This window comes from Cervus canadensis, chromosome 32 (genome assembly GCF_019320065.1).
Source record: "Cervus canadensis isolate Bull #8, Minnesota chromosome 32, ASM1932006v1, whole genome shotgun sequence".
NCBI lineage: Eukaryota > Metazoa > Chordata > Mammalia > Artiodactyla > Cervidae > Cervus > Cervus canadensis.
In genome coordinates, this window is record NC_057417.1 from 778,901 (window position 1) to 806,196 (window position 27,296).

A 27,296-nucleotide genomic window follows, 5' to 3' on the forward strand; every position below is an offset into this window, starting at 1 on the left:
AATCCGCCTGCCAATGCAGAAAACGTGGGTTTGATCCCTGGGTTGGGAAGATCCCCTCGAGAAGGAAACGGCAATCCACTCCAGTATTCTTGCCTGGGAAACCTCATGGACAGAGAAGCCTGTTGGGCTACAGCCCATGGGGTTGCAAAAGAGTCAAACACAACTTAGTGACTAAACAATAACTTGTAGACACACTGACAGTTATTTTTGCCTCTTTAATAAAATATCAGTTTAGTAAAGTCTAAATTTCAGTTTTCTATTGCAAAATGGTGCTTTAATACAGTAGATCAATTGAGAAAAAAAACACAGAAATCAAAAGAACATTTGTGTGACAAGCCTCTTTATCGGGGTATCTCTCTTTACCCAAGGTGGCGAAACAACCAACTTTACATGAATGTTCATCAAATCCTCACAACCATGAAGTAGTTATTAACTTCCACTTTGATTTTCAAAATGGAGCTCAGAGAGTGTAAGAAAAAAAGTTCCAAGTTAACCACGTCACTGTTTTATTCTCACAACAGATTTTTTTTTCCAACTCCTCTGAAACTTTAGATTTCTATATAAATATATCCTTCTACATTAAAACTACTCCCCAACCCACAAAGACTCCACTCACCATTAATTTCTATGGACACGTTTCCAATCACTCATTTTATGCACTATACAAAAATCCCATCTTTTTGTCAGCAGTTAAAAAGAGAACCTAAAGGCTCTCAAAGGACTTTCCACCAAGTCACCAAAAGAAAATCACCAATATCCAAACCTTTTTAAAACAATAAAAATTTGTTTTTCAAAAACATATTTACAGACTGAAACTGCAAAGTCTACATTGCCATCAATGTAATATACAAGAGCATACAAAGCCCTAGGAAAGAGAAAAGTATTTCATTATAAAATATTTGTGATCAAGAAACTATCACTTAACTTTAAATAAAGAATAGGAAAAGTGACAGAAAAATAAATATATTTAAAGATGTCCATTTTCACAAATAACAAAAAAGTACACAGATAACAAATGAAGCTAAAATATGCAGGAGCTTCAAAATGACTCTAGCAGCGCTTGCGTAAGTCTGTTATGCAGCAATGTTGTTTAGCCTCCTCTCTCTCAGTGTTTGGTTATAAAAATACAAAAAGAGACTCAAGAGAGGAAGATTTCAGTGAGCTGGAATTCATGATACGATGAATAGCCAGTAGACAGGGACTGCGTTGTAACCCTGGTCTCCTGTTGCTAGCAAAACCATTCCATCAAATAACCTAAAATCCCCTCTCTTCCCCCACTTTTGGACAAAGGAATTCTCAGTGACCAACATAACATTCCACTACGAACAAGTAGTTCCAGTTCTAACAGCACTCTTGGGAGCCTCAAGATAAAATACTGTGTTTTATAAAAGTTCAACCCGTCTCTTAGTCAATGTGAATTACATTAACCCAGAACTCCTTTTTTCCTCTTAAATCCATTTTTACACTCACAAATGTACAATCTGTCTGATTCTGCTTCTCTAAATCCTCTCTCTCTTCCCTCCAGGCGTCTATTGGTTTCTGAAGTCCTTGGAGATCTCCTTCAGCGCCAGCTCCAACCTGTAGCATCCAGGACCAGCCCTGGCCACCTCCCCCATCTGTCCTCCTATGTTCCCTGCACCTCACTGAAACTCCAGAACACAAATGCAATTAAGCAGAGGGTACACAGTGTATCCAAAATAGTTAAACTCATTCTGAAGACTTTAAAGAGTGTCCTAGAGGACTGTTCAGTGAAAAGATATCATGTCAACAAAGTCTTGTAAGTATGAGCCAAGCTTTCAACATTTATCATCAACTCCACTGTAAAAATATTGCACATGATACTCTGTCTTTTCCTTTAGTCTCCACAGGAACAAAACAGAAAAGAAAACAAGAAGAAAACAAAAAACCCAACCACATCTGTTCAGACACCAGAGTAAGTCTAACTTGAAAGTAAGATGCCTGAAGCATGTACTCGCTCGAGTTCAAAGAAACACTCAGACAGTATGAAGGCCAGTACTGAAGGGTACTACGGGAGGAACGTCAGCCTCAGTCACAAATCCGTGTGACCAGGGGGGACTGGTCCGGCAGGTATAAGACAGGTGGGGAGCCCACACTACTTGAAGGGCTGCGGAAATGCACGTCAAAGGAGCTCGGTGTAATTCCAACTTCACCTTTCAAAAAATCATCTTCTTCATCTTCAACCACCTCCTGCACAAAAACAGAGATTACAAACAAGATTGCAAGCAGCAGTTTGAAATGCTTTCAGGAATTCCTTTCCTCAGGAATGTGCTACTTCTGGAGAAAAAAAAAGCGAAGGAAAAAAATCTCCATTTTGAAGGTTAACTCTGATGCATACTTCTTTATTACAAACCACTCACACACAATTGCTCATGACATGTTGTGAACATCTCTTTAAAATCTGATTTTTTTAAACAGATTTTAAGTTCAAGGAGGACAGGTAACACGATATATCACTCTTGCTCAATCTAACATAACATGGAATGAATAACCACCTTCCTCAAATGCAAAATTTAAAGAAAAAATAAAAAGCATTCCAATGATAACTTATGAAAAAGAAAGGCATATTAAATCTGATTTTTAATGAAGAAACAAATGTGCCACAAAGAAACAGATGGCGACATTGCTATCTTCACCACCGATTCATGAAGACCTACAAAATTAGTGTGAACTTCCGGGGACGTTTCAGCAGTAAGCAAATTTGAGACTGTTTCTTGGTGGTAACTATCAAGTGGTAAAGATCTAAATTTGTTAAGTTGATTTTTAATTATCCTTCATGTCCCAGAGTTAGTATGTGAAATATCTGGTTTGAACAATTCATTAAAAAGCAAGCAGGACTTCCCTTGTGCTTGAGTGGTTAAGAATCCACCTGCCAATGCAGGAGACAGAGGTTCAATCTCTGGTCTGGGAAGATCCCACTGCTTTGGAGCAACTAAGCTCTCAGGCCACACCCACTGAAGCCCGCGCACCTAGAGCCCACGCTCCACCACAAGAGCAGCCCCTGCACATCGCAGCTACAGGAGGCCCACACAGCAACAAAGACCCAGCACAGCCAAAAATAAATACATACATCTTTAACAAACAAACAAAAAAAGGCAAACACTCTTCTCATAAGAACATAACCTGAGTCTGCTGTTCTGTGACGGCTGAATGAACAAATGTAGTATTCAAGTGTAACACTGCCTTTAACTCCTTTACTGTGATGTGTAGCCACATAGGAGATCCCCAGAAAGTGTACTGAAATCACAACTTTATTTACCTTTTTAATGGGTTTCTTAAACTCCTGAAGCTCTTCCGCACTCATGTCTTCCCATATCTGATAAAGAGGATCGATGAATTTCTTTGACCTGTCAAAAAGATCACATTTCAAAATCAAATTAAATTAATACTACAGCAAAAGTCATATTTATTAGCTCTTTTCTCACAAGATCCAAAATGAGAAAGTAAAAACTATAACTCAAATAATAGTGTCCAAAAATATCCCATGCAGGATCTGTTAACTAATGTGGCTCCTTCTTTGTAAGAGTACATCCACTCACATAGATGGAGTATTACACCTACTGTTTCTCATCTTTTCAAGTGAAAACTACTTCGACTGTGCAAAGATTGACAGTGAGTTATAGTATGTTCAAACTGAAGGTGAAACTCTATTATTCTAGAACTTCCTTTGCTTCTAGTTACAAACTGTCATAACAGAAATTCTGCTTCCTTATATACATGAGATGTTAAGACTGGCCTGGGGTTTTCTATAATTACCCATCCAGATAAATCACTTGGCATTTGTTTATATCATGCAAGACTATGGGATGTGGTCTCCAGAAGAAGGAATGAGTCATTTGGGAGAAATTTATGAGCAAAGAAAAGGCAGCATCCTCCTTCTCCAGCCTCTTCTATGTTCAAACCAATAAGTTTCAAGGATAACAAAAACCCCTTGGTATCAATCTGGGCTCCAACTGAGGTAGACCCTCAGCAGCCTCAAACCGGCTTCTCCACACTGGGCCTGGGATACACACAAGGAGACCACAAGACCCCATCAGAGGCTAGAAGAGCCACTCACGACCAAGAAACACTACATGCTGATCCTGGGAAAGGCATACACACACCACATTTAAATTCACCACTGAAAGGTCGACGGTGTAACACCCACCTCTTCAGCACACAAGGATCGAAGGGGAAGAAGGTGTCCAGTGGGTTCGTGCACGTCTGCACCGAGTCGCCCCCAGCAGTGTTTCTGATAACGGGCAGCATCTGGCGGTTGTTCCTCTCAATGAGGGTGTAGCAGAAGACGAGCTGGTATTTGCTTTGGAACAGAACCAACACCGACAGAAGCATTAACGTGCCAATTACTCTGCATGGACACGCCCGTTTCTGTGTGACGACCACCCCAACACACACACCCTACTCAACTAACAACTACAAGAAAAAACAGTGTAAAGTAGAAAGTAATCCTTTCTGGGAATAGTCCTCTGGGCCTACTATTTACAATTGGCGAAGGAGGAAGAAAATGTACCATCACGTTAAGAATATGAGAGTGGGCTTAGATTATTAATAGGCACCACTCACTGAAAACGAATGGGTTCACAGGTAATTCTTATCATTTACAATATTATGTAGCTGTCTACTTATTTTCACTGTTTGCAAGAGAATTAGTGGGTTGGTGAAAAAAAGGGCTTTGGGTTTCACTGAGAGAAAATACGCATTGTTGATGGAGAGACTTGGCTACTGAAGAAATTAAGACAGGTCCTAAGGAGGACCTCTACATGGGGTTTACTCAATCACAACCTCAGAAAATGGTAAAGAAAGGAATAGGGGGTGAAAACAGTTAAGGGGACAGAAGACCTTGCAATAAAAACCCATCGGACCAAGACGCGGTCAATCCCTTTACGGGTTATGACTTGGCAATTCAAGATCATTCACTGGGCCGCTTCTTTGAGATGAGGACTTAGCTCACTTCTGCTAACTGCCCCGGCTCCCCGCTTCCCTCCCACGGTACTCATTCAGGCATCTGTTCACAGGCTCTCAGGTCATTACTGCAGTCTTAAGTACCATATGGTCATTTCGGTTTCATTAGCCAAGGATCACATTTGACTCTTGCTGGGAAGGTAACATGGCAAAACTGCACTTTGCAGTATCTGGTAAAACTGAAGCTGTGTACTTATATCGCCTGGCGACTGCACTTCTGAGTGACAGGAGTCTGTGCCTGTGCGCCAGGACACATACAACCATGTTCCCAACACTGAAAAACCAAGGCAGCTTAAATCCCAACAAAGAATCAGTTTTTTAAAATTACGAGAACATTACACAGCAGTCAACATCAAAATACAGCCACATGGGTCAACATGGTTAATTCAATAAGTATGCAGAAGTAGCAGCTACAGAATACTACATAAGTTCCTTGACACAAACCTTCATTCCCACCTCTTGCTCGCAGCTTCCCGTCTTACTCCTCACCTCCGCCGTTAACCCCAGCCCCAATCCTCGAGCCTCTGTGACCAGCCTGCCCCTCAGCTGCGCCCCTACTCCTACCCACACATGCTCTACAGGCAGCAGCCTCTGCCTTGCTCCATCCATCCTTATTCTTCCAGAGGCTATCTTCCAGCAACATGCTAGAAACATCCACCCACTGGCACTATTGCTGGTTGGTTTCTTATTCCTTTTTTTTTTACTATCATTTTTGAGATCTTAGGAGAGAGAGAAATCTTTAGACTAGATACCCACTGAAGGAAAAATGAGGCTGCTGATGTCTAAAGGGGACTGCTGCTGCTGCTGCTGAGTCGCTTCAGTTGTGTCCGACTCTGTGCGACCCCACAGACGGCAGCCCACCAGGCTCCACCGTCCCTGGGATTCTCCAGGCAAGAACACTGGAATGGGATGCCATTTCCTTCTCCAGTGCATGAAAGTGAAAAGTGAAAGTGAAGTCGCTCAGTCGTGTCCGACTCTTAGCGACCCCATGGACTGCAGCCTACCAGGCTCCCCTGTCCATGGGATTTTCCTGGCAAGAGTACTGGAGTGGGGTGCCATTGCCTTCTCCCTAAAGGGGACTAGGGGAGCAGAAATTATCTTTGTCTTCTAATAGCACCATCTGTTGAGGACTTTAAGCTATCATCTGACCCCGTGGGCAGAGGAGTCTGGTGAGCTACAGTCCATGGGGTCGAGAGGAGTCGGACACAAGTGAGCGACTAACACTTTCTTCTTTCTGTCCTCAATACCCTAATTAGAGGCCCAAGGTCGCCAATTCACTTTCTACACAAAGCAGGATAGTTCAGTGAATGCTGACAAAGGAGCCAGCCTGTTGGCATTCAAACCTCAGCTCTGCCACAGTCTACCCATGACTTCTCCCAAGACAGTCAATCTCTCTGTGGCCCCACCTTGTCATTTACAAACAACGGTTAGTAATACAGTCACAGGACAGTGTGAGGAACAGGCAAGTTCTGTGTAAACTGCTTATCAGAACCATGCTTGGCACACAACACGCCATGCATTAGCTGCGGCCACAAAGCCTCCACTGAACCATTTCCCCATTTGCTGGATGTTCATCTCATGTCTAGTCTATTTTTATTACTATTATAGGAGTCATTCTAATAAACATCTGTGGTTTGTACCTCTTGGCTTGTGAGCTTACTTCAAAGTACCTGAGCTTCTGCTGAATGATCCTCTTTAGATTAAAAAGCAGTAGCAATTTCCAATGCCACCAAAAGTATAAAAACAACACCTTCAATGCAGTGTTTTCTGCAGGCACTGGGTTACTGGTTTTTAAATCTTTTTGTTATGAATTGTGTTAAGTAAAATCACAGGAATTTAATGGAATTTTACAATACTAACATAAGTTTACTTTTAAGTAACTTCCAGAAATAAAGCAGAAAGAACTTACTTTGTGATTGCGGCAAAAAAGTTAACGACCGAGGGCAGGCAAATCTTCAGAGGATTCAGCTGACTCATCACTATCCGTTCAAAATTTAGACTCTGAAGGTACCTCAAACCTTTGATTAAAAACCAAGAAAAAAATATTTTTTGAAAGATACAAACACAATAGTCTAAGCAGCACTCATTATTCTGTATCTCAAAAAAATACAAATTTTAAAAGGGTATTTGCACAAATGCTTTAAAGGTTCATGTAGATATTCCAATAGTGCAAAGCCCAAAAAACATCCTTTATCTCAACCACACGCATTTACGACCAAACCAACTTTTCTAAAGAAAAGAGTTTACTCTTTTAAAGACCCAGGAAAGTAGAGACACTCCTAGTGGGCTATGAGCTTGTAAGACAATTTGGAACTCAGACACATCAAGCTCAGCACACGCTGACTGCAGAGAGGGACACACAGACACGTGACCTGACTTCTGCTAGCAATCGTGGAATCATTAAGCAGCTGGGCACAGAGAATTCTCCATTCCCTTGAGGTAATGACTGTACAGTATGCGATTTCTCCTTCCTGAATTCCACACGTATATACACACCGATACGACAGTTAACAAAACCAACAGCAAGACTTACGCATCTTAAATTATCAGTAAAGTTAAGCCTATTTTTCAAGTGTGCATTCACTGTATTTCGGGGTTTTTTTGTTTTGTTTTTATAACAAAACTATGGAGGCGGAAGGAAAAATTAGGTAGATACTATACTGTCTTAGAATCAATGACTATACTTCTCTCCTATGTTAAAAAGACCACCACCCTTATTCTAAGAGGTGAGCAAACCAAGTTGTGCCTAAGTATATTTTTTGTTAGGAGATTCTTTGATGTATATATTTTGATAAAAGTGACTAAAAATGCAATAATGTAAAGGCTTACAAGAAATAGATCCTCTTTAACTAAGACTCTTAGCATTTATTTTTACAGAGAAAAGCACTGATTTTACTTACCTCGTGATAAAACCTTGTCCTACTACCGTTCATACACCTATTTTTAAGCCCCCTATCTTTTCAGCAGTAGTCATGATATAAGAAAGTGCATGTAATGCAACATGTACAAGCTTCAGTTTAGAGCTGTGATTCTCAACTAAAGGCCACTGTGCCCCCAAGAGAACATCTGGTAGTGTCTGGAAGATAGTTTTAGTTGTCCGAACAGAGGACACACAGGGGTAGTACTGGCATCGAGTGGGTAGAGAGCGCAAGAAGCCGCTAGTCGCCCTGTTATACACAGGACAGCCCCCACAACAAAGGATTATCCAGCCTAAGGTATCAGCTGTGCAGAGTCTGAGAATCTCTGGCTTAGAGGAAACAGCCTATTAAACCATGTGAGTTATTCATGAAACTGAAACAACTTAAACTGAATTAACTGATGCTGTTCTTGGGGACTACTTTCAACTGTAATACACTAACCCAAGAAACAAGCTTCATCTGGTAGATTCAAATTTTAACTCTTAGAAATTAGCAAAACTGAAAACCAGTAAATTAACTCAAGTCTTTGGATACAGCAGCATACCTGGAATGACCTCAAGCTTCAGGGTCACCCTCACCTGGTTTTAATTTCTCATCCTGCCAGTAAGTTACCTCCCTGGGGTTTGGTCTAGTCTGTAAAGCAGGGATGACGTCCACGGTTCACTGGGCCGTTGCAGGGATGGGATGGGATGGGAGGGGATGGGGGCGGCACGGGGTGGGGGCTGAGGATCAGAAGCGCTGAGCCCGGTGCGGCCACAGCGCAAGAGCTGAGCCACACCTCACATCTGACAAGGACTCCTGCTGCAACCTTCTAAAGCGGAGCTTCTCAATCACAAATCCATCGACTGTTAAAAAGAAGGCTTATGGGACTTTTAGGGGCCCACAAGCTGCTAGAAATTATTTGTAAAAGCTTGAGTGCACATGCAGTTTTCTAACAATTTTTGTCAAAAAAGTAATAAATCTTCATTCTGAAGGGTAACTAGTACATAGGAAAATCCAGTTTCATATCCATCAACCCCACATCACTGACCTTCCTTCAGGTTTCCACTTAAAAGCTGCTTGTGTCTAAAAACAAAAGTGTAGAACACAGCTTGGCACGCTGAATAAAATGGTCCGTGGAGAGCGACGTCACAAAATGCCTTTGTTCCTGAATCCTGGTTATTAAGGTATATGTGCAGCCAGTTAACCAAAAGATCTAGGCATGATTTTACAGTACTAGAGAAAAGAGAAACTCAAGTCAACTTCACTTGCTTCATAACACACTACAGTGACACAAAAACACACAACTGCTCTCATTGCAAACCAAGAAAAGTCTGTCCATTGGCTTCTTTATCTATTACCCACGGGCACAGAGGAGAAGCAAGCAAAGGAAAGGATGGGCAGGTGGAAAGGCAGCCTTCCGTTACAAAGTCAAGAATGTGGACCTGCCATGAACAACAGGAAGGCCCCAAGGCGGCCTGAAGTGTCAAGAGTTGGAGAAGAGTTTCTCCTGGTCAACTCAGAAGGGCTTTTCCGATGGCCTCCCAGTCCTCCTGAGGGAAAATGGTCAAAGAGGAGGCATGTCTACCCACATCTCAGAAGAGAAAAACCGCCTAGCTGACTTCACTATCCCCTGGGGGTTCTGATGAAATCCTGTGGTCAACAATTTAGGACAGAATGCCCAGACAGCTTTTAGTTGTCAGGGAAGGGTTTTCTCTTTTTTTTTTTTTTTAAGGGAAGGGTTTTTAATAGTGTTCTGGCCCAAGGATATCTTCATGGATCACTAGAAGAAATAGGCCCAGAACTGGCCTCCTAAATAGATCCATTACCTTCAAAGGGGATTTTTTTCTTCAGCTTTAACAGATACAATTGATTCGGAATGCAAATGAAAAATGACAAACCTATAAAAAGAATCAAAACAGTATACAACACTGTACACCATTCGTGAAGACAAACGGATCTTCATGTTCAAGTGCAACGATAGAGGTGACAAAAGCTTTGCATGTGAGGTTTTACAGTTTAAAAATGAGACATTTTATTCTGAAATTGCCTCTTGGAAATATAAACATCTTGCACAGAATGGAGAAACAAATTTTTCACTTTAAAGACAGGCCACAAAAATAAGGCAGTTATTTCTCTGACTTGCGACAATACTATATTCTTTTTTAAAGCATGATAAGAAAAGCACTTGGAAAATCAGGTTACTTACATAAGAGGAATAAATTTAGCTCTTGCCAAAAAGCTCCCAATATAATTTGCAGCAGCTTGCCTGATGATAGCAGGATTATTTGGATCCTGCAATTTTTTCCAGAGATGTTCCAAAAATGCTTCCGCAAATCCCTATAAAAAGAGAAGGTGTTGGTCTCCTCTTTTTCTAATGCTTCAGATATTCTAGCTAGCAGAATTCTAAGATTTTTAACTCACCAACATGGGAAACCTCCAGTATCTCAGATATACTGCTAAATAATGAATAGGGTTATCATGGTTCTTATTTTGAAAGCACTCTGAGATAATACTATCAAAAACAAAAGGAATTCCCCAGCTTTAAATAATTCAATGGATGTCAAAACCAGCTGAGCATCAGAATCAATTCCACAGACTTAGGGCTTTGGAATCCCACACATTCATGACAGGACTCTGGGATCCAGCAATTTTTAAAAGCTCTGTTAAGTGAGAATTCTCTGGCAGTGCAGGGGTTAGGGCTCAGTGCTCTCTCTGCCAGGGTGCAGCCACAAAAATAAATAAATAAATAAATAAATAAATAAATAAAGCCCTATGATTCTGATATTTAGCCATAACTAGAAAGCAGTGACTATCCACACTCACATGGGAATCCCTTTTGCCCTACCCTCCCAACTGCACATAACAAACTTAACCAGAAACAGAAATGAGGATTAAAGTACAGTTGATATTTGACTAATTATGCTAACTGCAGGGGAAAAACTGACCAATTCACTTCTTTTCAACAAAGAATACAACCTCTAACTTCTCTCAAACAGCTCTTTTCAAAAGCTACTAACATATGCTTTGGGGCAGATTGAGTTTAACCTTCCCACCCATGACCAGTACTCTCCTAGACTAGGACTAGGAAGCTATGAAATAGCGCAAAGAAGAGTCCTTTGTTCTTTTGTTTTGCTTTGTTCTCAAAATAGAAAAACAAACTCTAAAGTTTTAAAATTCTGGATTAAAACTTTAGTTTGGGCTTGTTAATATCAACTGAAACAGAATTTTAAAAAATTAAGTTACATACTATACATGAGGTTTTTTAAAAATTGGAACATAATTGCTTTACAAATGTGTCCATATGAGATTTTAGTGAAGGCTTGAATTAAAGGGAAGGACACCACCGAGTGGACCAAACGCAGATGACGTTTTTCAGAGCACAGCTTCAGCTGAGAGGCAGCAACGCCCTCTCCTCCTTCCACAGGTTGAGAAGGGCTTTCTATTTCACTAGAGGCGCTAAGGAAGATGAGCTCATGACAAAGAAACATTCAATTCATGGTCCCTCTTCAACATTTCCCTCCACCCCTCATTTTTTTAAGGAAAATTTGGGGCAAGAATAACAAAAGCTACGATAACGCAAATGACATACTCACCAATTTAAAGCTACAGAGATAAAACATGAAAAATTGCACATGGCAAGAGGCATGGGTGGGCAACAGGAGCTTGTCAAAGATGGTTATGAGATCTCGATACAAATCTTTTGTTTTGTTGTTATCAATCTTACCTGTGAAGAAAATGTGGCATTTCAGTTTTATAAAGACATTATTTTCAAGCCACCAGTTTCATTTACCACATTTTTAAAAAAGCAAACAAGACCATTAAGAAATACTTCATCCATGAAGTTAACGGGGGGTCGGGGGGTGGGGGCATAGGATGCCATCTTTATCTGGTACAGAGTTTCCATTTTAATTATAAAAATCCAGGACTGGTAAGGAAGTGGGCCCTCATCTCACACATAACACTGTGATTCTACACATTGGAAAACTGCCATTTACAAGTTCTACTGCTAGGAATTTATCACAAGCAAACAAGTGACAATATAGGTAGAAGTAGATTCATTACACTGTTACTCATAATGGCAAATAAAGCAGGGGGAGGAAAAAAATAAGGAACCAGTTAAATCCATATGATTAATAACTATTTTTAGAAGAACCGTGAATTGTATGAGAAAATGTTCATAAGAGGTAAAAAGGGAAGATTATAAAATACTATATATAGTGTGATTACCCAAATCCATTGAGAAAAACACATACACCCATGCAAATAGAACAGAACAACAACAACAAAAAAAATGCTAATAATGGTTCTCCAAATAGGAGTGTGACCACATAAAACTGTCTTTTTTAAAAAAATCCTTTCCTGTATTTTCCAAATCTTCTCTAACCAACATGTATTACTTTTATAGCAGCAAAAAAGTTAAAGTAGTAACATACTCAACTCAGATTCAAGCGCTACTGTTCTGAGTGGTTGAGTTTCATTCTTAAACCTGAGAAATGCAAATAGAAAAAACCTGCTTTTTTCGAGGCAAAGTGTCTTGACTAAAAACCTAAAAATTCCATTAAGGCAAGAAACATATCAATTTGTCCACCAACACCTGGAACAACCAAAAGTACCCAGACTCTAAATTTCAAACGTAACACCAAGTGTGTGCATGCATGCATGCTAAGTCACTTCAGTCGTGTCCGACTCTTTGCAATTGCATGGACTGTAGCCTGCCAGGCTCCTCTGTCCGTGGGATTCTCTATGCAAGAATACTGGAGTGGGTTGTCATGCCTTCCTCCAGGGGATCTTCCCAACCCAGGGATCAAACTCACGCCCTCTTAACATTTCCTGCATTGGCAGACACATTCTTTACCACAAACGCCACCTGAAATGCCCCAGATATCTACTATGTGCGCATATGCTTGGTCATGTCCAACTCTTTGCGATCTCATGGACTGTAGCCCACCAGGCTCCTCTGTCCAGTACTGGGGTGGGTTGCCATTTCCTTCTCCAAAATATCCACTATACCAATTTTAAAAGTCTCCAACTTGAGGTCCACCTTATACTGTCCAAACTCCATATATAATTTTTCAATACAGTAGGCAGTGAAAAGATCACCAAGGGCTCTGAAGACAAACACAACTGAGTGTGGGTCCCAGGCCCACAATTCTCAAGCTACATCATGTTGGCAAACAATCTCTAAACTTTCTTTTCCTCATACTCAAAACAAGGATTTTTATAGTGATTTTCCATCAGGATGAAAAATACCCAGCACAGCGCATCACAGCTGTGACTACTACAGGTTGTTACCGTCCACATAGCAGACATCCTTAATGTAGGACAAGAGTAAAGACAGCAGAATGTCCAGGCGTTCAGCCATAGGATGCACCATCTGATCGAGCCTTCCCGGATCAGCCTTGGTTTCGTGGTCAGCTTCTTCATCTTCATCCTTTGAAGGTAAAGTAAAAACTGACATTATAAAAACTCAGTAAAAGTAGTTTAGGGAGAAAACTCTGAGGTAACTGTTTCCTTTAAAAGATAAAGAGAAAACCCAGAAATCTTTCCAGGTAGGGGCTCTCAACCAGAGGCATGAATCAGAACCACCCTTGGAATTCAACATGAAAGCACAGATCCAGTCTCTGATTCTCATTTAGAAGAGCCACGCAAACATCACAGATTTCCCCCAGTTTCTGGCACAAATTATTGGTGCCAGGTTTCCTTTCCTGGGACAGGGCACGCACCCCCTCAGCTGCTATGAGCACTGGCTGCCAACTCACAGCTGCCCCCTTCTCCAGAGAACTGCCTTGGCCCCTCCCAACCCCCCCAATCAGACCGAGTAACTGACAAGAGGTCACGAGAGACCACCCCCTGGTCTCAAGGTAGGACTGACTCTGTCCTGTAACTCATGCCCCAGAGCTCCTGGGCGGGGGCGCAGATCAGGCTGCAGTAACTTTCCAATCGAAACCCAACTCTCACTTCCTTCCTTTCCCCGCCCTTTCCTGCTTCCCCACACCCTGTGTCCCAAGGGCACCTGAATCTCCATCTCAGGCTCCTCCCAGTGAACCCAACTCAAGACACGACTCCAAGCAGAGAAGCACTGCGTGAAGGTACACAATTTGTAGACACAGAAATCCCACTGATGTGCTTTTCTATGTATCACTCCTCTACAAACAATACGTGGTGTACACAAACAAACTTAAGGAACAGACGGAAGAATAAAAGGGAAACAGACTTCACCAAACCCAAATCCAAAGCCTTGGAAATGAACTCTACTAGTCGATAAGCAACAAGGCAGCAAACTACCCATTGAAGGAATCATTTTCAAGCTTGCCGAACTACTGCTTTAACCGAAAGCCTTGAAAAAGGTGAGGAGCCATTAGCCGTCTCTTGCCACCCTCTGGGACTGTGAGCTGTGTGTGTCTGACTACAGTCACAGATGCTGACCATGTTAAACAGGGCTTCTGTGGCATCAGCTCCACCACCAGTTTGAGCTGCTGCTTCCTCAGCATCCTCAATATCCTGCCGGGATGCATTCACCTACATCATGACAAAGAAAAAAAAAAAAAAAAGAATAAAAACATGTAAAATACAACCACGGTATTCAGCAACTGGAAATTCACCTAATGTACGTGTTCTAAAGATATCCACACTAGCGCCCTATACAGCACTGTAACTCAATACACAATTATGGCACGAACCTATAAATGAAACTCGGTCATGAGAGAATTGACAAGGTTGTAAATCAAGCACTCTGCAGCACATATTTTCATAAAAATCAATACGAACTGTGCTATGTTGGTCTGTATCAGATAGCTTCAAAATGTAACATTTACCCCACACTTACTAGGCACAGGCATATGCATGGTGTGTAAGAGCACACGATCAATCAACTGAGAAAATATTAAATGAAAGTCAATTTTGAATTACTGAAAATTTATTTTAGCATATAACCCTCCAGGTAGCTTGTTTAACATACCACTCAAATATGCCTTTTTAACATATTTATATACATGACCTTCTTCCTAAATGTACTCTAAAATGTTCCATAAGCATACATCAGAGAAGGACTTTATAAAGATTATGGATGCAGGTGACCAGAGAGGTTTGACTCCAAGTGAACAATGCACCAGCCCACCCAACCTCTGGTCTTTCCTGGAACTCCCTCCCCGCTACAGGATCAGCATGCTTCCCATCAACCCCTATCTCCTTAGTCCACAAACCTCCTCTCCTCAACCCTGAAACATGCCTCTCACCCCTGCTTCATCCTCTCTCTACACCACAAACCCTCACCAGGTCTCCAGCAGCCCCACTTTCTAATCAGCCATGCTCTCTGCAGCAACTGATGCCTCTGAAACACCAAACCCAAGGACTCTGCTTTTCCCAACCTCCTGAAGAAGGCCAGCAACGTCTCATGCTGCTGAGAGAAGCCTGCCTTCCTCCAGATGATCCTCCCTGGGTGTCCAGACTCTTGCTTTTCCTCCCACTTCCAATCTCACTTTCTCTCTCTCGTATTGGGTTTGCTCTCAGTCCTCAACCTGCAGCTTCAATTGCCCGGTGACTGTTCTCCACTCAGCTCCCTCACCCGCACCTCAACCCATCCAAAGATGAACGCATCATCCTGCAACTTCCTCCTGACGTTTTTTAATACTGTTATGGCAACACCAGGCTTTCGTTCCACACGGACCTATCTTTGAGGGATTCCTCTTCCTTACCCCTCATTCCTCTACTTCCAATCCGGTCAAGGCCCTTTCCTCCATGTGTCACCAGAATCCACCACTTTCTCATTCCCTCTGCAACTTACTGTAGGTCACTTCCTAGGAATGTCTTCCCAACTTCTGACTACAACAGGTTTTCTCGCTCATAATGCATGTGTTCCAGTCACAGCATTACCACAATACTTTTCCACTTACATGACTATCTAGTTAATGCCTTGTTCCCCAACCATGAGAGATAGGACTGTCTATAAACAATAACACACCAATGTTCAAAGGAAATGTTTAAGAAATGTTCAATGAATCAAAGGTGGAACTGTGGCTTCTCTTCTATTGTTGCTACTATTGCTTCAATTATTATAACAAATTTTATAACATAATATTTGGGAAAAGAAAATTGAAGAGAAAACAGGTTATCCAATACTTACGTCCAACTTGAGTAGCTTTTCAACAACAAGCTCCAGAATTTCATGCCTCAAGGTCGGAAAATACACACTAATCCTGAGTAGGTTATGAACATAACATTCCTAAAACATAAAAAAATAGAAAAAAAGATTATCAAGCAACACAGAAACTACAGTTTATATACACAATATCAGCATAATTGTGATTTATATACTCCTACAGTATTTTTAAAACAAGTTTGTTGATACACAATTCACCTACTTTAAGTGTACAATTCAATAGTTCTCAACTATTCAGAGTTGTGCAACCATCACCATAATCAATTTCAGAAAATTTTCATCACCCTAAAAAAAAAACCTTGTATCTTCCAGTAATGTACCTCCTCCCAGCCCTAAGTAACCACTGGTCTACTTTCTTTCTCTATGAATTTGCCTAGCATAGATATTTCACGTAAGTAGAATATTACAACATGTGGTGTTTCAGCATAATGTTTTCAAAGTTCATTCATGTTGCAGCAAGTAAACCATTCACGTTTATTATCGACTGATATTCCAATCTGCAGGCATAGCACATTCCATTTATTCCTAAGCTGCTAAACACTTGGCTTCCATATTTTGGCTACTACGAGTAAAGCTGCTTTGAACATTCATGCAAAAGTTTTTAGGTGGACACATATTTTTATTTCCCTTGGGAGCAGTGGAAATGCTGGTTGATATGGCAATTCCACCTTTTATGAGGAACTGTAAGGCTGTTTTCCAAAGCAGCTGCACCATCTACCATTTACATCCCCACCAGAGCATGGGGGGTTCTGGTTTCTCCACATCTTTGCCAGCACTTGTTATTATCTATCGCTTTGAGTACAGCCATCCTAGTAGGTAAGCAGCAGAATCTCATTGTGGTTTTGACTTGTATCCTCCTAATGACTAATGTTTAGTTTTTCATGTGCTCCTTAGCCATTTGTATATCTATCGTGGAAAAATACCCATTCAGACTCTTTGTCCATTTTTAAATTGAGTTATTTGACTTTTTATTATTGAGTCAGTTAAGAGTTCTTTAAGGGGAGTTCCCTGGTGGTCCAGTGGCTAAGACTCTGCACTCCTGATATAGGGGGGCTGGGTTCGATCCCTGGTCAGGGAATTAGATCCCACATGCCACAACTAAGATTCTATGCAGCCAAATAAATAAAAATAAAATGTTAAAAAAAAAAAAAGAGTTCTTTACATATTCTAGATATAAATCCTTTATCCAATATATGATTTGCAAATATTTTTCCATTATTTAAGTTGTCTTTTCATTTTCTTGAAGACTATGAAGCACAACAGGTTTTAATTTTGATGCAATTCAATTTAACTGTTCTTGCTGTGGCTGCTTATGGTATATCTAGAAATTGTTGTCTAAGATCACAAATATTTTCACCTACATTTTTTCTAACAGTTTTATCCAACTTGAGTTCAATTTTGTATATAATGTGAAGAGAAGTCCTATTTCATTCTTGGCATATGAACATACTCCTGTCCCAGAAGCAACTGTTGAAAAGACTATTTATTCTCTTCCCCACTGTCCTACACAGTCAGTCACTACACATTGATCTGGCACCCTGTGACTACACTGAACTAGTGTTCTTGTGAATTCCTTAGCATTTTTCTGTAAATAAGATCATGTCATCTGCAAAAACAGACAGTTTTACTTCTTCCTTTCCAGTCTGGGTGCCTTTTTCTTTTTCGTGCCTAACTGCCCTGGCTAGAAACTCTAGAATAATACTGATCAGAAGTGGCAAAAGTGGACATCCCTGTTTTGTTCCTCATTGTGGGGGGAAAGCCTTCAATCTTTCACTACTGAGTATAAAGACAGTTTCGAATTTTTCACAGATTTGTTTCACAGATGCCCTTTATCAGGCTGAGGGTGTTCTTGTCTGTTTTTGTCACAAAATGGTTTTGGTGTTTTTCATCTACTAAGATGATCATACAGTATTTACCATTTATTCTATTGATACAGCCTATTATACTAATTGCTTTGGGAGTATCAAATCAACTTTGCATTCCTAGGACAAATTTCAGTGCATAATTCTTTTTTGTATGTTGTTAGGCTCAGTTTCCCAGTATTTCGTTGAGAATTTTTGCATCTATGTTCATAAGAGATACAGAATTTATAACACTCCAGTTGAAGCACACTCTCACAAATATCAGCAAAAGCTATTAACTTTTTATTTAATACCTGTAATACATTATTTAGGAAAAAATATTCTGTATTTAGAAGGAAACCACTGTTAGTTATTGAAAGCTACACAGATGATCTAAATATTACACAAAAGACTTCCAAGACTCCATTAACAGAAGGTTCTGCCTTCAAATAAGGCATGTTTACAACTGGTAATAAATGAACTGTTATCTTCCAGCAATTCCTATCTATGTTAACATTAAGTTCTATCTAGATATTTCTGAAATGGACTCTGCCTTTGACACGCACACAGGAATAAGAGAAAAGGCACTCAGAACCCTCAGTCAGTGGCTTGCTAAGAAAGGAATCTGAGTCCAATTCTTAGTCTTGAGTTTAAAATTCAGCAGACAAAACTTTGAAGAAAAAGACCCGAATTCACCTAAAACTAAACCACACAAAACAACTTTTCCATTATTTCCCCCATGAAAAGATTTCTTACCAATGTTCTCTCTGATTTTCGAACAAATGGAAATTTTTCCACCAGTATTGGCATAAGAAACCATGGTGTGCTATTTAAAAAAAAAAAAAAAATTCAATAAATCCATGATAACGAGACTTTCTCAGAAGGTAACATTTCCATTCTAAGAGCAAATATGGATACAAGAGGCAAAAGGTGACTCCTACCTCAAGCAACTGTAAGTGAAAACACCTCAGAGAAAATCTGTAACAACTTAGGGAAAAATAAACTTCTGCTGAGTTTGCTATCATCAGCATATTAAAGGAGGATCCTTTTTTTCTACAAAAGTTTTAACAAAGAGCTTCAGTTTAAAATCTAAACACTTCCCACTACACATGTTATTTTTAAAAGGAGAAAAAATTATCAACTTGGACTTTTTAAAGTTAGCTTATGTGCTAAACTTACTGGGGGAATTTGAAGTTCACCCCTCCAAAAGAAACCTACATATAGAACAAACTTTTATTCGTAAGACAAGACACAAAACACATAGGGGTTTCTCACTGAAAATTTTTGGATATTGTGAAGTTAAAAACAAACGTCCAACCACTATAAAAAGCTGGAGAGTAGACTTGGCATACAGGTTTTGAAAAATACTTGAAGACAATGCATAGAGAACTGAAATGCCATTTTTTCTAAACTGTGATATGACAGCAACGAGATACAAAAACATGCAGCATACAACTTCAGGTTTGATGCTATGAACGTTTATAATTTTCTATGAACTGATCATAATTTTCTTGAGACTCAAACACCACAATACAAAAATAAGTAACTGAAGTATACTCACGATGGGACATATCTTGCTATTATCTGTAAGGCTCTGTGACAGGTGTCAAAATTTGCAGGAAGATCTACAGGTGAAAAGGGAGAGCATGAGCATTAGTAGAAAACTGAAAACTGAAAAACTACCTGCTTAAGGCTAAAATCGCCTGCTGACCAAAACTGAACCATCTGTCAGTTAAATAATCACATGTCAGCAAAATAATAATCTCAAAACTTTTCTCCAAGACTATCAATGAAGACTATAAATAATGCCAGTAGTGGCAACTGATTGCATAGTAATTAGTTAAATATAACTGATATTCTTTTTGTTAAGTATAACAAAAAGACCCCATCAAAGGTTGTTCTTTGTTACCATCTGCCTGTGAGACTAAGTCCTGGAGGAGCCAGGATACTTGAGCGGTCAGCACGCATTTGCTCAGACACAAGAGGTGGCCTTTGCTTAATCCTCTTTGTACTTACTCTCATCCTCATCATCAGAATCCGAAACATCTACGTCACCTTCTTTAATAACCACTCGGGCTTTTGAGGAGAAAAGAAAATATGTTATACTTTTAACATGGATCTAAACAAGCAACAGCTACATAAAAAGAGCAATTTTTCTGTTGTCCAAACTTAATACAATAAAATTTACAATGTGGTCATGAGGTTTAAGCAGCTAAAAATCCCTGAGTTCCAAGACTTCACCAGAAGCTCACTAAAGTGAATTAAATCCATAAAAATCACAGCAACAAATAAATCTAGACACTTCCATGGAGGTTGTTACAGGAAACAGACAAGTACCAGAACTACTGCTGCTCCAGTAAGCATCCTGGACTCGTCCATGGTGGCATAATCTCCAAAATACAGTGGGAAGGTAGCCATTTTAACAGGGATATTTTTTTTTTTTCCTGAGTTTGAAAATTGTAATTTATTGATGAAAGTGAAGTCGCTCAGTTCTGACTCTTTGAGATATCCCATGGACACCAGGCTCCTCCGTCCATGGGATTTTCTAGGCAAGGGTACTGGAGTGGGTTGCCGTTTCCTTCTCCAAACAGAGATATTTTTAAAAAGAAAACTTGAAGCAAGCAGAGAGCAATGACTTACGAGGTACAAAATGAGAAGCAATCATGCTGAGACATGGTCTAAGGAACACAGTCTGTGCTGATACAAGATTACCAAGGAAGGATAAATACTCCTCTACCACTGTCTGACTTCTATTCAACCACTGCAATCTCTAGAGATGGGAGGGAAAGACAAAAGAAACATTTTACTGATGTAATATATCCTATTTTCAATACATACAATATATACTATTTTCAACAGATACTATTTTCAAAGTACTGAATTACATGTAACAGTCATTGAAATATGGTGAACTTACCAACAGAATATTAATAAGCTGCTCAAAGTCTTTCGTCAAGTACATGATGGAGGAACGGAATTCAAGCAGCCAGTTAATGATCTGGTCATCCTTAAGTTAAAAAAAGAAAAGTATTTTCAAAATCATAAGACCTCTAAAATAACAGAGAAATGATATTATCTGGCATTGGTCATCAATCAGCAATATTTAAATTAGGGGGGAAAAGTCACAAACTTGGACTTAAGCCAAAATTGGGTTGAAGATTTCTTAGTTTGTATCAAAACAGAAAAAGATGTTACAATAAATTTTACTTTTTTCTAAAAACAAAGAAGAAGAAGTAAAATAGTAATTGATATCAGGGAAAGGAATCAAGTGCAATATTTAATTCTAATCATTTTTGCTTGCCCTAGAAAAGTGAGAACACCTCAAATGTTAAATGTTGACACCTGTGACTTTTTAAAAGTGAAGAATTGTAACAGATCCAAATATTCTAAGGCCACAGAGACCAACAGGTACCTCTACTTTCTCTATACTCACGATGACCTGCAAGCATGTGGATAATATTCAGTCTAAGGTGATTAACAAGAGTCATCAATCAATGTAACTTTTTCTTAACCGAACTTGCAAATGGGTCTAAATTAATCAAAATAAAGTCACAACTCATTTGCACTACAGTAACTTCACAGTGTCCACATTCATTAAGGATAACAAGACCTGAAGCAGAGAGCCCAAGCTAAGTTACATACAAAATTAGCTCTAGTCTGTCACTTTCCCACTAAAATGAGTGCAACAAAATCACAAGGACAACATTTAATGCTCCAGTTTTCAAGTAAACCAGTCAGAGACTGTGGTACTGAACAATTATTAGAAGCAAATTATATCAACACTCCTCTGAACTAACATAAACATAACTGATGTGATTCTTAGTCTGTAAATTCTTAGTCTGTGATTTTTAGGTCTGTAAAAATTCCCTGGAGATGTGCTGATGTGAAATACAGTAGAACACAAAGAATGTGCACCCAGAGAAGAAGGCACAGGTCACAGAAAGCTTTAAAGAGGAAGTGACGCTTCCACTGTCTTTAAACAGACTGAGTACTCTCACGGGTTCTACAGTTTACAAAGGTGAAAGCATGTCTTCAGAAAACCAAGAGCAGTTCAGTCTGGCTGGAGTATACCATGAACAAGCAAGCCAACAGATAAATCTGGAGAGCAAAGAGGGACCAGACATATCAATGAAGTCCTTGTAAGCCACATTTCTAATTAGAGATCTGCTGGTAGTGTGGGGCATGGGCTGAATGAAGGCACAATTATGTGCTTAGACAAAATCTGGGAAAGTTCATTAGTGAAGATGACATTTCAGTTGGGTCTCAAAGAGTGGTTTTATAATTACAGTAATAATAATAATAAACACTAATACAAGACTAGGTGCAAGGCACTATTCTAAGACTTTTAACATTCCACGCAATAGGTAGAACTACCAACGGTTCATAGCTGGGGACAGCCAGGCACTGAAATGCAGTCATTCGCCCTCAATCACAAAGCCAGTAAGAGAGGGAGGCGATGTAACCAGAGCCCATGCTCAGACAGGCAGCAAGCAAAGTGGATACTGAGAACCTCTCACAACCAGAAAGAAAAGGCAAATGCAAAGCCATAAAGTGGCAAATTCAAGAAACAGAGTATCTAGTGAGACTGAACACTCCAAGTCTGCTTCAGGCCATGCTAAGGGGCTGGTCCTCTATTCCTCAGTGGGCATGAAGCAGGGCAGTGGCATTTTTAGAATGTGCTTTAGAGATGACTCAGATGCACTGTTAAGGATATAAGGGGTGGAGGGGACGTGTATGCGAGACAGACAATCATTTAAGCACATAAAGCCCGTAGAAGTAGATTTGAAAGAGAGAAAATGCTAAATCCACAGCACCTGTAACACCTGTGGGTTTGCAGTTAAGAAACAAGTCTGCACAATGTTGTAATTCAATTATATTTTGATAAAAAAATAAATTATATTAAAATTTAAAAAGAAAGAACAAAGCCTGAAGCCCACAAGAGCAATCTGATCTATAAATGCAAATAGCTATATTATGAGGGCACAGATACATCCCAAAGCAACGAGGACATAAGGAATCACACAGGAAGAATCTGTAAAGTGAAGACAGGGGGTAAGCTTGGAAATCCAATCAATGCCAAATTTATGAAGAACCTGTCAAGAGAGTGATGAGAGATAAGCAATAAGAAGACAGGAAGATCAAAGAAACTGAAGGAAAGGTTTTAAGAAATGGGCAGTCAACTGTACAAATTGCTACAAGGAATTACTATGGGGCTGAAAGAGAAAGTCCACTGAAATCAGCATGTCGGAAATCCCTGGTAACCTTTGTCACAGTAAACACGGCAGTGGACTTCACAGTGGATTTAAACACGAATGAGAAGGTACAGACTGTCAACATGAACAATTACAAAGTCCTCTCAGTCAGAGACTGCTCTCACTGGATCCTCGAAAGACCTCTATGCTTAAAGAACTTATTTCTCTGGTTTTACAAGGAGGGAAACAGAGGAAGAGAGGTTAAAGAACGTGCCCAAGATCACACACCGGGGACACAATGGAGCTGGGATTCTATCCCGGGCAATCTGACCACCACCACCCACGGTAACAGACCATTCTTCCCACAACTGGGCAGTAAAGGAAGGGGGAATAACATTTACATGACGGGTACATATCTCGAACCATTTCCAAAAACACTGAAACAGAGTAGTAGGTTGAAATACAAGTCGTCGTTTGTTGGTTTCATTTTGTTCTCTTAGCACAGGAGAGACATGAGAGTTGCATGCAGCATGGAAGACAGGTTCGAAAAAGGGAAATTAAAGCAGGGTTTCCCAGCCTCAGGACTGCTGGGATTTGGAGCCAGATCATTCATTGTTGTGAAGGACTGCTACGTGTGTTGTATGGTTTTCATCAGCACCCCTATCACCCACTCACTGCATGGCAGTACCACTGTTCCCTTATCAAAAATGTCCCCAACTCATCACTAAATTCCCTCAGGGGTCAAAGTGCCCCTGGTTGAGAACCATTAAAGCAGGATCACAAAGTAAGTTCTAGAGAATGGAACAGGACAAAAAGTGCGAATTAACATCTCTACAAAGTGGTAACAAGTTTGCTAATAATCAAACACAGAATTAGTTACCTTTATCTCTGGATCTGACAGCTGGTTCTTCAACAACTCAAAGTCATTTGTTTCCCCCTTAAGAAGAAGGGGAAAAAAATGAATTTTTGCTTGCTTGGGTTTCCCTTTTAAAGACCAACAGCAGGACTTTAAACTATCACAAAAAGAAAACTGTAACACTGACATTTCAGTTCTGGATTACAAAATACTGGCTATAAAATTTTTTTAAATCATGTTACTGTAGCTAGGGGGACTTGGAAAGAAGAAAATGACAACAGGCCATTCGTGTTTTGGTACACTTGTGTACACCTGTGTATTGACATCTGACCACAATAGTATCCATGCATATCGATGGATATAAATGCAGGTCACACATGAAAGTAAACAGAATGCACATTTTCCCACCATCACTGAGACACAGTAGAATCGCTTCTAAACTAACACAGAAACAAAGCCCAAAGATATCCCCGTTAATAGAGATGGTTTATTATCCCAAAGCAATGCTTACGTAACTACTTGAGAAATAAAATGCTCTAATCTAATGGGTTTTTTAAAATTATACCACTTGCTAAAGATTTTAAAGGACACTAGCTAAATAAAGCATCTGAAGGTATAAAACCGCTGAAAAGGGGTTACTACTCTAATTGTGGGCTGACAGCACCATGCTATTGTTAAATTGATTTGACTTCAATATTGATATCGAAAATCCATCTTATTTGTCTACTGGTCTTTAGTATAATAGCTATAATTGTATTCTGACCACCAAAAATCAAACCTCAATACATCAATTACATTTCAATAAATCTGAGGGAAAAACCCACCAAACCTCTCACTATCCCCTCTTACCTTTTTGTACTTCAGTAACACTTCTGTCACAGTTCCACCAAACCGAACAGTTTTTCTTGGGGGAGAACTGAAGAAATCATTCTCTAATGTGAGCATGTCTGAAAGCCTACAGAACCCAAAGTATCAAGCCATTAAGTACATGACAGGGAACAATAAAATTTATAATATCCAACATTATTCAGTGAGACCACTGCTCAAGTCCCCTAACTGGCCTCCCTCCTCCCACTTGAATCCCCCATCAATGTATTCTTCATTCAGTGATCTAAAAATCTTTCAAAAACTAAAGACAGGCTTCCCTGGTGGCCCAGTGGTTAAGAATCTGCCTGGCAATGCAGGAGACATGGATTTGAATCCTGGTCCGGGAAGATCCCATGTGTCGAGGGGCAACTAAATGAGCCGCCACAACTACTGAAGCCTGGGCCCCCCAAAGCTTGTGCTCTGCAACAAGAGAAGCTACTGCAGTGAGAAGCCTGCGAACCACAATGAAAGCAGCCCCTGTTTGCTGCAACTAGAGAAAGCTCACAGCAACCCAGTTTTTTTTTTTAAAACTTAAAAAAGACAGATCATGCTACTCTTCTGCTTAAATTCTCCAAAGGTTTCCTACTTCACTTAGAATAAAAAGATCTAAATTCCTTATTGTCTTCAAGGTCCTACATTAATCTAGCCCCTACCTATCTCTCTGACCTCACTTCCAACCATTACATACTGCAGCCAGAGTCCTTTCTGCTATTCAAGTTCACCAATCAGATTCCCATATAACTTATTATTCCCTCTGTCAGAAACACTCATTCTCCGTGTGAATGAACACTCATTCTCCAGTGTGAATGAACACTCATTCAACCAGCATACATGGTTGGACCCTTGTCTTCTTTCAAGTTGAAGCTCAAATGTCAGAGAGGACTTCCACATCAGAAATCTTAAGTACCCATCCTCTCCCCCTCCCCTACCATCACCCTGTTTTATTTCTTCACAGTAGTTACCACTATTTGAAATTATTGTTGATTTACTGTCTTTCCCTCCTTAGACTTTAAACTCAGTTGAGAGCACGGACTTTGTCTCTTTTGATATACTGTCCCCAACTATAACATCCAAAGTAGGTACTTAAAAAAAAAAAAATTATGATATTATGCCAAGAGTTTCACAAAGTTTGTTTCTTTTAAACAGGTCAGTGAAAAAAACATAACATCCTGCTAAAGACTCTCATGGAAGGACAGTTATGACCAACCTAGATAACATATTAAAAAGCAGAGACATTACTTTGTCAACAAAGGTCCGTCTAGTTAAGGCTATGGTTTTTTTAGTAGTCATGTATGGATGTCAGAGTTTGGACTATAAAGAAAGCTGAGCGCCAAAGAATTGATGCTTTTGAACTGTGGTGTTGGAGAAGACTCTTGAGAGTCCCTTGGACTGCAAGGAGATCCAACCAGTCCATCCTAAAGGAGATCAGTCCTAGGTGTTCATTGGAAGGACTGATGTTGAAGCTGAAACTCCAACACTTTGGCCACCTTATGCGAAGAGCTGACTCACTGGAAAAGACCCTGATGCTGGGAAAGATTGAGGGCAGCAGGAGAAGGGGACGGCAGAGGATGAGATGGTTGGAGGGTATCACCAACTCAATGGACGTGGGTTTGGGTAGACTCCCGGCAGCTGGTGATGGACAGGGTAGGCCTGGCGTGCTGCGATTCATGGGGTCGCAAAGAGTCGGACACGACTGTGCGACTGAACTGAACTGAAAGACTCTCACAGTTAAACCCCAAAGTGTTTTATGGGAGTTACGGGTTTTAAAAGTTGCGCTAGATATAAAACACTGTTAAGCAAACGTGCGTCAAAATAACCTTCAAGCAAACAAAAACTTAAAGACACAATCTGCCATCGGTGGCATCATTTGGTTAATAATCCAAATAGCCCAAGTATCTTTTTTTGAATCTAGTCGAAGCAGCAGGAGGGAAGAAGAGTAAAGGAGTATAATGTAGTACCCAGGCCTGGAAAAATGAGGGAGCCCAGTGGGGAGAAGAGGGGACTCTGGAACCGAGGAGGTTCCTTTTCCCAGCCCCTCTCCCGCCTTTATTACTCATCTAAGGGGCACGGGCTCACTCCTGACGACCTAAAGCGACCCTCTTCCCTCGGCTCCCACCCATCCCATGAGCTCTGGCCCAGACCCTTCAGCTCCGCTCCCCTAATCCCGGTCCAGTGGTCTGGTCCCGGACGCGCAGAAGGAAGTGTTCTGGATTCTTACCCGGTCCTCGACGAGCCCAGCGTCTTGACCGCAGAGGCCGAAGCGGCCGCATCTCCGGGCAACCGCGTGTGAAGCAGAGGAGCCGCCATCCGCCCGGACAAACGCGACAACTGCGGCTTGTGCCGGAAGTCTTTCTCCCTCTAGGCCCGCCTCCATCCCGGAAGACTCGCGTGAGAGCGACGGGCTTCAGCCAATCAGGAGCCCCACGCGGGAAGAGCTGGGTTAGCCCGGTCCAAACTAGAGCGCCGCCAAGGCGTAATACCCGCCGTGAATCAGGCTCCTTC

The 27,296-nt window shown here is 40.5% G+C and overlaps 2 protein-coding genes across 2 annotated transcripts in view; one reads left to right on the top strand and one right to left on the bottom strand.

The window, feature by feature from the left end:
* The window catches only part of LOC122432858 (poly(A)-specific ribonuclease PARN-like), an 853,726-nt gene that overhangs the window by 537,812 nt on the left and 288,618 nt on the right, over positions 1-27,296 (top strand).
* RRN3 (RRN3 homolog, RNA polymerase I transcription factor) lies at positions 202-27,168 on the bottom strand. The gene is made up of 18 exons (XM_043455122.1): positions 27,013-27,168; positions 24,777-24,882; positions 23,952-24,008; positions 20,797-20,886; positions 20,520-20,649; positions 19,896-19,955; positions 19,441-19,504; positions 18,636-18,705; positions 16,003-16,101; positions 14,307-14,399; positions 13,173-13,311; positions 11,474-11,604; positions 10,087-10,217; positions 8,929-9,113; positions 6,890-6,998; positions 4,166-4,318; positions 3,278-3,365; positions 202-2,208 (listed from the first exon to the last, which is right to left on the bottom strand). The coding sequence occupies exons 1-18, from the start codon at positions 27,099-27,101 to the stop codon at positions 2,047-2,049; spliced, it is 1,956 nt and encodes a 651-aa protein (XP_043311057.1). The 5' UTR covers positions 27,102-27,168; the 3' UTR covers positions 202-2,046.